The following is a 13,459-nucleotide window of genomic DNA, read 5'->3' as shown; positions in this document are numbered from 1 at the left end:
TTTTAATTCCAAGTCTGCATGATTCAGTTGGAAGACACAGTTACATGTATCACATTTTCTGCTGTAAGTGACAACTGTCTTAACTTTAGGATTCTGTTTTAAAGTTCTGCATTAATTTTTTTACAAGTCATGAGCAGTATGAACACATCATATCACATTGTAAGTGTTCAACTTTGTATGTGTCAGTAATGGTAGGAACACATCATAGCACATTGTAAGTGTTCAAGTGTTTATGTGTCAGTAATGGTAGGAACACAGCATAGCACATTGTAAGCGTTCGAGTTTGTATGTGTCAGTAATGGTAGAAACACATCATATCACATTGTAAATGTTCAAGTTTTTACAAGTCAGTAACATTAGGAACACTTCATAGCACATTGTGAGACACAATGTTTATGTTTATATTTATATGGAAAGTATTTTATGCTTGCAAAACTTAAAAATTAGCAGCACATGAAAAATATTTTTACTAATGTGAACAATTATTTGATTTTCCATAAAAATTTCTAACTAGTTTATTTATAACAGATGGGGAGATTCCATTAAATTATGGGATGCAGATTTCATGGATTTTAATTTTGCTTTGAAATAACAAATTTTAAAGACCAAGTAAAAAAGATAAGCTAATGAAGAAAATAAGAAACAGATTCCCTCATCCCTCACTCTGATAGCTACTAATTTAAAGTAATGAAAGAAACCCTCAATTTAATGCAAATCCACAAAACATTTAGGTAAATTTACCATATTTTGTTTTTCTCCAGCTGCTACAATTCAGGCAAAGTTCAAGTGTTACAGGCAGAGGAAAATATATCTCAGGATGAGAGGGTCAGGTAGGTTTTGCGATCTTTATGTTACAGTAAAACCTGTCTTGAGAGACCACCTGTCTTGAGACCATGTCCTCTAAGCACATATTTATTGATAATATTGTTACAACCTGTCATGAGATACCACCTGTCTTGAAAGGCCATTATGCTTTGGCAGAAGGGTTGGTCTTTCAAGACAGGCTGTACTGTATTTGCAGATAATAGTTTATACAGTAATCCCACATTATAATACTGTCCATGGGAGTCTTAGAGTATGTCACATTGCAGTGACACTGCCTTATATTGATATACAGTATTCCCTCATTATAACACAGTGTATGGGAGTTATAGAGTATATCACATTATCACATAGTCAGTACTCTTAGTACACTTTGCATATAGTGTGTGACTTTTAATATTTTGATATTATAACATGTTAACATATCACTTTATGTGATTCTGATTGGTCCAAATAAACCCATGAAATTACTGTGCAGTGTTCTTTTTACTGATAGGCTGTAATCGTGAGAAAACTATTTTAACCCCACTTTCTGTAAATGTTTTCAGAGAACATTTTGGTGGCCTATGTTATATTTGACTCGTATAGAAATTGATGGCAAAATGGAATCTGTCTGAACATGGCCAATTTACCCCCCCCCCCACAGAGGCTTGTTATGTTGTGTATAACATCATAACATGAAAAATGGCTGAAACCCCAGGACAAGAAAACAGCAAGTAAAACAGAGGCTATTGCTCAGCTGATAGTAGTTCTGTGGGGTGGTGGAGGGGGGCAGTATAGTTGTAACATGGAATTCACCCTATATACAAGTGTGGTTTAAATGTTAACTTAAAGATATAAATAAACTCAACTCTGTTCACAGAAGAATGTGGACATAAAACAGTTTCCAAACTGACAGAAGCTTAATATCCAGTAAACATGTGGTACAATTCTGGCTCAAAATGAAATTTGTTTACATATTCTGTGGTCACTGTTCCTAATTGAATACTGCAAATATCCATTTGCATATACATTACAGTAAATATGGGAATTTCTACATCCATTCACAAATACATTATTGTCAATATGGGAATTTCTGCATCCCTTTACAGATACATTACAGTAAATATGGGAATTTCTGCATTCATCCACAGATACATTATAGTAAATATGAGAATTTCTGCATCCATTCTCAGATACATTACAGTAAATATGGGAATTTCTGCATCCATTCACATAAACATTACAGTAAATATGGGTATTTCTGCATTCATCCACAGATACATTATATAATAGTAAATATGGGAATTTCTGCATCCATTCACAGATACATTACAGTAAATATGGGTATTTCTGCATTCATTCACAGATACATTATATAATAGTAAATATGGGAATTTCTGCATCCATTCACAGATACATTACAGTAAATATGGGAATTTCTGCATCCATTCACAGATACAATACAGTAAATATGGGAATTTCTGCATCCATTCTCAGATACATTACAGTAAATATGGGAATTTCTGCATCCATTCACAGATACATTAAAGTAAATATGGGAATTTCTGCATCCATTCACAGATACATTAAAGTAAATATGGGAATTTCTGCATCCATTCTCAGATACATTACAGTAAATATGGGAATTTCTGCATCCATTCACAGATACATTACAGTAAATATGGGAATTTCTGCATCCATTCACAGATACATTACAGTAAATATGGGAATTTCTGCATTCATCCACAAATACATTATATAATAGTAAATATGGGAATTTCTGCATCCGTTCACAGATACATTACAGTAAATATGGGAATTTCTGCGTTCATCCACAGATACATTATATAATAGTAAATATGGGAATTTCTGCATCCATTCACAGATACATTACAGTAAATATGGGAATTTCTGCATCCATTCACAGATACAATACAGTAAATATGGGAATTTCTGCATCCCTTCACAGATACATTACAGTAAATATGGGAATTTCTGCATCCCTTCACAGATACATTACAGTAAATATGGGAATTTCTGCATCCCTTCACAGATACATTACAGTAAATATGGGAATTTCTGCATCCCTTCACAGATACATTATGGTAAATATGGGAATTTCTGCATCCCTTCACAGATACATTACAGTAAATATGGGAATTTCTGCTTCCAGTAAATCTTTCTCATTAATAGGTTATGCAAACATGGATTGTCATCTGTATTATAACAGGTACTGCATCAAACATTGAAACATCATGCACATTGGACATTCTGTGTTGAAAAATTATTTTGTCTGTGTAAAATGTTCAATTTATTTGGAAGGAGGCTGCATCTTTGATTTATAGTTCATAAGAAATGTATAATCAACTTTTAAACATTAATACTAGTTCACTTTTGTTCGGGACTATTTTTTACACACAACAAATGAAAAGTGCAGCATCTGTCAGAATGAATGAAATTATTAATTCTTCTTTCTATCTAAATAATTTCCACTGAAATTAAAACTATGTGATAAAAAGAATCTCAGATGGGTAATGATTTATTATTAAATTTATGAAAATCATTGAATAATGTCCAGCTTTTGCAAGCTTTCATAAATTCAGTAATAAATCATTACCCATTTGAGATCCTCTATTTATTGTGAAACTCATATAATGATCAGGACTATCCCTTTATTATAACACTTTCCATAGGATAGTGAGACTGCCTTACAATGATAATGTTATACAGTACTCCCTCATTATAATTCTATCTCTGGGAGCCATAGTGTATACCGCATAATAGTGATGCTGTCTTATAATGCTATATAGTATTCACTAATTATAACACTGCCCATTGGAGCCTTTGAGTATATCACATTAAATTGTACTAGCCCTATGAAGTGTATGACACATATAGTATTACTACAACTTAATACTATGGGGTCCATGTCTATACATGCTTTATTACTGTGTTATAATGAAGGGCCTTTTTGTGAGGGAGTGTTGTATTTATGTTAGGTCACATTATATCAAGTTCAGATCAGTCAAGAACTAAAATCATCAGACTTCTTTATAATGATATATAGTATTCCCTTATTATAACACTGCCCATTGGAGCCTTTGAGTATACCACATGAAATACTAGCTTTATGAAGTGCATGATACATGTATCATTACTACCACTTAATAATATGGGATCCATGCCTATACCTGCCTTATAACAGGAACAGTGTTATATTGAAGAGCCTTATAGTGAGGGAGTGCTGTATTATATCAAGTTCAAATTAGTCAATAGCTAAAACAAATTGTCTTTTAAAAAACGTTTTGGTAGCAATTTCAGCAGTAAAAATGCAAGTTCGATGCATGTTAGCACCCCAATTTTCTCATTATATTTTAAAAGAAATAGTTGTGTAATGATTTTGCTTTGAGAAGAATCTAATTTATTAAAGCTTTGACCTCTGATGCAGTTATTGTAACGTTGTAACTTTATCACCTAAAACATCAAGTTAGTAACTGAACGACAAAGAACTTGTATTTTTATCATCTAAAATAAAAGTAGAATGCGTGTTTTTCAGCCATAATTGTTCAGTGCTACTGGAGGAGGTATGCTGCTATCAAGCTCAGAGAACAAAGAAAGAAAGCAGCAGAAGTCATTAGAAGGTTAGTCCTCCCAAGAAAATGGAACATCTGGCCTTCAAACTTGTTATCACTGTGTTAGTCTTCATTTTATTATAAGCTGCTGTGTAATTTTTTTAAAGGTTTTGCTAATCAGATAAGATAAAGGTCAAAATTGAATGATGATTTAATGTACTTTTCAGGTAGTCAAAGATGATATGAATTAATTCCCTTCCTCATATTCTTTCGGTGACATAAAGTTTGCATATCTCACTGGTGATAATGGTTGAGATGTGAATGTGTTCAAATTACTTTATTTTTGTATCAACTAAAATTCACAAACACACACACACATGACAAATTGGTTCTTTTTTATGCTTTTTTATATGTAAATCTGGAAAAAGATATCCTCACAGTGAAGATCCTGTAAATGTCACATACAGAAAAAGAATATAGAAATTATGAAATAAGAAAGTTAATTTATAAATTGTATTTCACAAAGTGACCAGTCATCAGATTGAATAAGGAGAGAATGTGTCATTTTGACTTGGTTAACTCTTATTGTTACATGGCCTTTACAGTCTGTTATAGACTTTATTTTCTAATGGTTGTTGGCATTAAGAATTTGATTATAAATTGATTGATAGATATTGTTCATTCTTGTTGCATATTTGTTATTATAATTCAAATGAACCAGTTTCATTTACTCTTGTATGCAATATTGGTACTTGGTCATATGCATTCTTGATGCATATTTGTTATTATAATTCAAATGAACCAGTTTCATTTACTTTTGCATGCAGTATTGGTACTTGATCATGTGCATTCTTGATGCATATTTGTTATTATAATTCAGATGAACCAGTTTCATTTACTCTTGCATGCAATATTGGTACTTGATGCATTCTTGATGCATATTTGTTATTATAATTCAAATGAACCAGTTTCATTTACTCTTGTATGCAATATTGGTACTTGATCATGTGCATTCTTGATGCATATTTGTTATTATAATTCAAATGAACCAGTTTCATGTACTCTTGTATGCAATATTGGTACTTGATTATGTGCATTCTTGATGCATATTTGTTATTATAATTCAAATGAACCAGTTTCATTTACTCTTGTATGCAATATTGGTACTTGATGATGTGCATTCTTGATGCATATTTGTTATTATAATTCAAATGAACCAGTTTCATTTACTCTTGTATGCAATATTGGTACTTGATCATGTGCATTCTTGATGCATATTTGTTATTATAATTCAAATGAACCAGTTTCATTTACTCTTGTATGCAATATTGGTACTTGATTATGTGCATTCTTGATGCATATTTGTTATTATAATTCAGATGAGCCAGTTTCATTTACTCTTGTATACAATATTGGTACTTGATCATGTGCATTCTTGATGCATATTTGTTATTATAATTCAAATGAACCAGTTTCATTTACTCTTGTATGCAATATTGGTACTTGATTATGTGCATTCTTGATGCATATTTGTTATTATAATTCAAATGAACCAGTTTCATTTACTCTTGCATGCAATATTGGTACTTGATCATGTGCATTCTTGATGCATATTTGTTATTATAATTCAAATGAACCAGTTTCATTTACTCTTGCATGCAATATTGGTACTCGATCATGCATATGCATATTAAGCTGAATTCAAGTAATTGACACTTACTGTTTCAGAAAAATTGAGAAATTAAAGGCTGATTTTTCAGAAACTGTTTACCAGTGGTGAACCAAGTTTTATGCAATAAATAAAATGTAATCCATGTGTTCAATGCATGTTATACATACCATAGATACTCCCTTGTAAGTTAAGTCCAACTCTCAACAGTATAGATCTCAATCTGTCGTCATATTATACACTGGCAGATTAGTGTGGATGTTCTTTAGTTTGCTAATTGCTCCTAACAAACTGCATAGACCCAGATCTATCAGTGCATTATGTAGATGGACTCATAAGTGAGTATATATAGGAAGCACTGATTTTCCCTCTAATGTGGATGCAGCCTTGTAAGTTGACATTTACTAAAGATTTACACATTTTTCTCTAATCTGAAATTTAACTGTAAAAGGTAGAAATGTATTGAATTGAATTGTTAAAGGAAGAACTGTCTAAAATCTAGGCATTGGCATTCATATCCCAGATATTTGTTTTTGTTTTTAAATATTTTCAATGCAAATACAATACTATATTTTAAGTATTACTACATAAATTAGAAATTCCTTGTTTTCCGTAAGAAATGCACAATATATACAGGTCATTTTGCAGTATATTTTAATAGTGATCAGTTGCTGAAAGAGTCAGAGGTTATCTTGATTAGGAAGACTTTTTACAGTGAGATTTGTTTGGTTTGTTGTTTTGTGACACAGCAACACAAGTCAGTTATTAAGTACCAAGGCATTTGGAGTAAAGTTCCTTGCCCAAAGATACACCATAGTAGTTGACCTTGGATGATCCAATGGTAGGATTCAAACCTGCACCCTTTTGATTGCATGTTTTGCATACTATCCACCTAGCCACTATAGCCTCTGTAACACTGGTTTTCTTTTCTACACCATGCTTGATGTATTATTTGGGATACTAGCTACACCAGGTGTTAGCAACCTATGAAACACATGCCAATGGTGGCATGCCAGATGCTTTGGAAAGGCACCTTGTACAGGTTGTAGTTTTGTATTGTATGTACTAAAAATGATAATGAAATTAAAGGGACAAATATGACTTAGCATGCAGTGCTCTACTACTGACTGGACCTGTCACAGACAGCAGTTGTACAAGGTTGTTGATTCTTGAGCTACACTTAGTCATGAAACTGTAAAATGATCCCTTACTATAGTAGAGTTCTTGGATCAAAAAAGTCATGGAATACCTAATAAGTAGGCAGGGATCGTCCTGGGCTTCGCCAATGTCGCAAATTGCGATTTTTTTTCCTTATTGGCGACAAAAATATCCGATCTGGCGATTTTTTTGGCGACAGACTTTTTGGTTATTTAATTTGTACATACAATCATGGATTTGGACTGGATAAATTAAAAGGGAGAATGAAAGGAAGCCACAAACTTGACTAAGCAATGCATTGGAATTGATCTGTTACACAAACGATCCTTTGTTCGTATTGACAACCCCATCTTTACAGTGCTGCTTATGCTGACATCTGAGCGGAGTACTGTATGCTGTGTTACAGTCAATCATGCTACCGAACTATACCTACAACTGACCGACTTCTGAAGATGCGAATAGAACAGATACAATTAATTGAATGGCTAATCCTTCTGTTGTTTTTTTTTTTTTTACATATACCAATACAGTAGTTTTGTTGAACCTTCATAGAAAATTGATAACCTTTGAAGTACCGACTACTGAGTATAAATACAAAGTAAATGGAAAAAATCTCAATCACAATTATATCTGTCGCCAGTACAGCATTTTACTCATTGATCTTATCCTATTGCCACCAATCCGTGTTACGGCTGCAGAGACTTAAACTCCGCAACAAGAAATAGCAAAAAAAACCAAACAGTTTTGCATAATTAATAATAATTATTTATTTCTCAAAATACAGGAGTGAAAGAATCCCTAAATTGGGTGTGAATTTATGCTTATATATACGGTCCAATATTGCCAACTGTTGACTCGTGTAAGTTTCATTCATGGGAATGGAGATCCTATTTTGCTTATCAAGAAAATTTATACAGCATTCAGTGATCATTCTTGGGATTTAGGAAGCAATTCACTACAAGCTTTGTGAAGCTAGCCATGGGGGGGGCGGCTGCTGAGAGACTACTGGTGTCACCTGTCAGCACTGTAGACTGTGAACATGGATTCAGTAAGATGAACCTCATAAAAACTGACATCAGAAATAAACTCTTCATCTCATCTCTCGAGAATTTAATGAGAATCAGCATGTACAGATGTGAAAAATTAGACTTTGAAACTGCATTCAACAAGTGGGCAGCCCTAAAATCGCGACGGATCTTCATGTAACACTTTGTAACATTTTGTTAATGCTTGTTGTAATTAGAGTATTAACTAACCCATCTTTTGTAATTTTCATTGCCTGTTACATTAATAGACTAAATTAACACTTGAAAAAATGTACACTACTTGTTCTGGCGACACTTTTTGAAAATTGGCGACAGAATATTGAGGTTGGCGATTTTTTTGGCGACAGCTTTTTAAAAGCCAGGACCATCCCTGAGTAGGTCACCTTATATTTAGATATCTCTATACAAGAATGTGTTGGATTTAATGGTACATCAGCACAATCCTGGCTATATTATGCCAGATAAATTTAGGTATAACAATAAAGACCAAAAGAATAAAAACAAAAGGGAAAAGAAATGGTTAAACCAATAATAAACAAAGTCAAGTTTTTAACACAAGTTCTGCCCTTTTAAATTGTTAGGACTTTTCCAGCTCAAACACCATTTATGGAACACATCCCAGAAAAAAGGTTATTTCCATTAGTTGTCATGCCTATTCTACATCGCAAGCCAGTAAAGGAAAGGAGAGTATATTGAGGTAGTTTATACATGCCATTACTATTAAATGATAGGACCATGACCATACCCACCTTGTAAAAGGGACTGCATTATAGTGAGAAGTAGTGTATGTATAGTGATAAGTATTGTATGTATAGTGATATGTAGTATATGTATAGTGAGAAGTGGTGTATGTCTTGTGATAAGTATTGTATGTATAGTGATAAGTAGTATATGTATAGTGATAAATAGTGTGTGTATAGTGATAAGTAGTATATATATAGTGAGAAGTAGTGTATGTATAGTGATAAGTATTGTATGTATAGTGATAAGTAGTGTGTGTATAGTGATAAGTAGTATATGTATAGTGAGAAGTAGTGTATGTATAGTGATAAGTAGTGTATGTATAGTGAGAAGTAGTGTATGTATAGTGATAAGTAGTGTATGTATAGTGATAAGTGGTGTATGTATATTGATAAGTAGTGTATGTATATTGATAAGTAGTGTATGTATAGTGAGAAGTAGTGTATGTATAGTGAGAAGTAGTGTATGTATAGTGATAAGTGGTGTATGTATAGTGATAAGTAGTGTATGTATAGTGAGAAGTAGTGTATGTATAGTGAGAAGTAGTGTATGTATAGTGAGAAGTAGTGTATGTATAGTGATAAGTAGTGTATGTAATGTGAGAAGTAGTGTATGTAATGTGAGAAGTAGTGTATGTATAGTGAGAAGTAGTGTATGTATAGTGAGAAGTAGTGTATGTATAGTGAGAAGTAGTGTATGTAATGTGAGAAGTAGTGTATATATAGTGATAAGTATTGTATGTATAGTGATAAGTAGTGTGTGTATAGTGATAAGTAGTATATGTATAGTGATAAGTAGTGTATGTATAGTGAGAAGTAGTGTATGTATAGTGAGAAATAGTGTATGTATAGTGAGAAGTAGTGTATGTATAGTGATAAGTGGTGTATGTATAGTGAGAAGTAGTGTATGTAATGTGAGAAGTAGTGTATGTAATGTGAGAAGTAGTGTATGTATAGTGAGAAGTAGTGTATGTATAGTGATAAGTGGTGTATGTATAGTGATAAGTGGTGTATGTATAGTGATAAGTAGTGTATGTATAGTGAGAAGTAGTGTATGTATAGTGAGAAGTAGTGTATGTATAGTGATAAGTAGTATATGTATAGTGATAAGTAGTGTGTGTATAGTGATAAGTAGTATATGTATAGTGAGAAGTAGTGTATGTATAGTGATTAGTGTATGTATAGTGAGAAGTAGTGTATGTATAGTGAGAAGTAGTGTATGTATAGTGATAAGTAGTGTATGTAATGTGAGAAGTAGTGTATGTAATGTGAGAAGTAGTGTATGTATAGTGAGAAGTAGTGTATGTATAGTGATAAGTGGTGTATGTATAGTGATAAGTGGTGTATGTATAGTGATAAGTGGTGTATGTATAGTGAGAAGTAGTGTATGTATAGTGAGAAGTAGTGTATGTATAGTGAGAAGTAGTGTATGTATAGTGATAAGTAGTATATGTATAGTGATAAGTAGTGTGTGTATAGTGATAAGTAGTGTGTGTATAGTGAGAAGTAGTGTATGTATAGTGATAAGTGGTGTATGTATAGTGATAAGTGGTGTATGTATAGTGATAAGTGGTGTATGTATAGTGATAAGTGGTGTATGTATAGTGATAAGTAGTGTATGTATAGTGAGAAGTAGTGTATGTATAGTGAGAAGTAGTGTATGTATAGTGATAAGTAGTATATGTATAGTGATAAGTAGTGTGTGTATAGTGAGAAGTAGTGTATGTATAGTGAGAAGTAGTGTATGTATAGTGATAAGTGGTGTATGTATAGTGATAAGTGGTGTATGTATAGTGATAAGTATTGTATGTATAGTGATAAGTAGTGTATGTATAGTGATAAGTATTGTATGTATTTATGACTTGCACATTTTGGATCACTGAAACAATCCTTAAGCAGAAACTTCGTATAAAATGACACCTAATACAGGATAACATTTAAGAATCTCTTATTATTTTTACTTATGTTTAACCTCTTTACAAAGGACAACTGTCTAAAAATGGCAATTTACCATCTACACTTGTTTATAAGTTAAGTCCAATTGCAAAAAGAAAATAGACCCTTATATGCCAGCACATATTGTGCCAGCAGATCAGGGTCTATGTTTATTTGCTCTTCCAGTTTTTCCTTACAAACCATATAGACCTAGATATTCTTGCACATTATGTGACAGCTGATCTGGATCTATGCAGTTTATAGGTTGACCTGACTTATAAGCAAGTATATACGGTGATCGTACTTAAGCAGGTTTCATTTCCATTGTTGCAAGTGTAAATTAAACAGTATGTTTCTATGTTTCAGGTTTATAAAAGGCTTCATGCACAGAAATGAGCCAGAGTTTGCCGAAAACCGTGGTTTTATCAAGTACACAAAGATGAACTTCCTTATGAGACTAAGTAGGGAAGCTCCAAAATCTGTACTTGACAAATCGTGGATTCCAGCACCAAGACTTCTGGAGGAGGTGATTAATGAGTCCTTGATTTTATTTCAAATATTATATGACAAGTTATTTCTAATGCTAAGTAAAACCTGTCATGAGAGACCACTTCTATGAGAGACCACCTGTCTTGAGAGACCATTATGCTTGGCAGAAGGGGTGGTCTTTCAAGATGGGTTCTACTGTATAAACCTTTACAAAAATGTGATTAATTTTTTTTCCTCTTCTCCTGTTTTATTTTATACTACTGGTTAAGAAATCATGTAAAAGTGTATGTTAACTTATGGAAACTTTTTTGTGTTTTTTAATTACAGAAGGACAGGATACATAAAAATTGCTAAAAATCAGCAGCACATAAAAATACCAGTTACATGGTGAATGAGATAATCATGTGGTGAAGTAAAGCTTCATATTTTACAAAAATCAAGGGAGGTTTAGTACAGTCAAAAGACCGTTCCACATAAATATCAAGGGAGGTTTAGTACAGTCAAAAGACCGTTCCACATACATATCAAGGGAGGTTTAAGTACATTCAAAAGACTATTCCACATAAATATCAGGGGAGGTTTAGTACAGTAAAAAGACCATTCTACACAAATATCAAGAGATGTTTAGTACAGTCAAAAGACCGTTCTACACAAATATCAAGGGAGGTTTAGTACAGTCAAAAGACCATTCTACACAAATATCAAGGGAGGTTTAGTACAGTCAAAAGACCGTTCTACACAAATATCAAGGGAGGTTTAGTACAGTCAAAAGACCGTTCTACACAAATATCAAGGGAGGTTTAGTACAGTCAAAAGACCATTCTACACAAATATCAAGGGAGGTTTAGTACAGTCAAAAGACCATTCTACACAAATATCAAGGGAGGTTTAGTACAGTCAAAAGACCATTCTACACAAATATCAAGGGAGGTATAATAGTCAAAAGACCATTCTACACAAATAACAAGTGAGGTTTCAGAAGCCTTTCTGAATTAAGAAAACTTGTCATTAAATCAGAGGAAACAAATTAATTGTTATACTGGTTCTTTTTTTCTTCCCACAGACATCGGGACTTTTAAGAAAATTGTGCATTAGAAATCTGGTTCTGAAATATGTCAAGAACATCAAACCTTCACAGAAAATCCAGGTAATGATCTTATTAAGACAGAACTTCACAGAAAATCCAGGTAGTAATCTTATCAGGACTGAACTGCACAGAAAAAACAGGTAATGATCTTATCAGGACTGAACTGCACAGAAAATCCATATAATAAAATTTATCAGGACTGAACTGCACAGAAAATCCAGGTAATAATCTTATCAGGACTGAACTGCACAGAAAATCCAGGTAATAATCTTATCAGGACTGAACTGCACAGAAAATCCAGGTAATGATCTTAGCAGGACTGAACTGCACAGAAAATCCAGGTAATGATCTTATCAGGACTGAACTGCACAGAAAATCCAGGTAATAATCTTATCAGGACTGAACTGCACAGAAAATCCAGGTAATAATCTTATCAGGACTGAACTGCACAGAAAATCCAGGTAATAATCTTATCAGAACTGAACTGCACAGAAAATCAAGGTAATGATCTTATCAGGACTGAACTGCACAGAAAATCCAGGTAATGCTCTTATTAGGATGGAACTTCAAAGAAAATCCAGGTAATGATCTTATTAAGACAGAACAGAAAATCCATGTAATAATCTTTACAGGACTGAACTTAAAAGAAAATACAGGTAATGATCTTATTGTGAAAGAGGTGATACCTAAGTGAGTGTAACTTCATATACAATACAGGAATTAATCTAATTATTAAAGATATGATAACTGAACGAGTGGACGTCACATAAAATACAGGTAATGATCAACAAATTAAAGATATGATACCTGAATGAGTAAACTTCACATGCAGTACAGGTAATGATCTTATTAATAAAAATGTGTTACCTGATGGAGTGAATTACATATATAAAAAAAATTGGCAATGATCTTGTTTATGAAAGCTGTCATACCTAAAGAGGTGAACTTAACAGAAAATA

General features: G+C 32.9%; 1 protein-coding gene across 5 annotated transcripts in view; it reads left to right on the top strand.

Moving 5' to 3' along the window:
• The window catches only part of LOC149775862 (unconventional myosin-Ic-like), a 168,997-nt gene that overhangs the window by 104,878 nt on the left and 50,660 nt on the right, over window positions 1-13,459 (top strand). For all 5 annotated transcript variants that reach the window (XR_016416624.1, XM_089944487.1, XM_089944485.1 and 2 more), the window contains 4 exons: window positions 762-830; window positions 4,361-4,445; window positions 11,291-11,450; window positions 12,477-12,560. Coding sequence is in view for 4 of the 5 variants with exons in the window: in XM_089944487.1 (XP_089800613.1) it covers window positions 762-830; window positions 4,361-4,445; window positions 11,291-11,450; window positions 12,477-12,560 (398 nt within the window). In the remaining variant the exon portion in view is untranslated. The remainder of the gene's footprint in view (window positions 1-761; window positions 831-4,360; window positions 4,446-11,290; window positions 11,451-12,476; window positions 12,561-13,459) is intronic.

This window comes from Sinohyriopsis cumingii, chromosome 19 (assembly GCF_028554795.1).
Source record: "Sinohyriopsis cumingii isolate HCF-2022 chromosome 19, ASM2855479v2, whole genome shotgun sequence".
Lineage (NCBI taxonomy): Eukaryota > Metazoa > Mollusca > Bivalvia > Unionida > Unionidae > Sinohyriopsis > Sinohyriopsis cumingii.
This window is presented reverse-complemented; position numbering and strand designations above follow the sequence as displayed.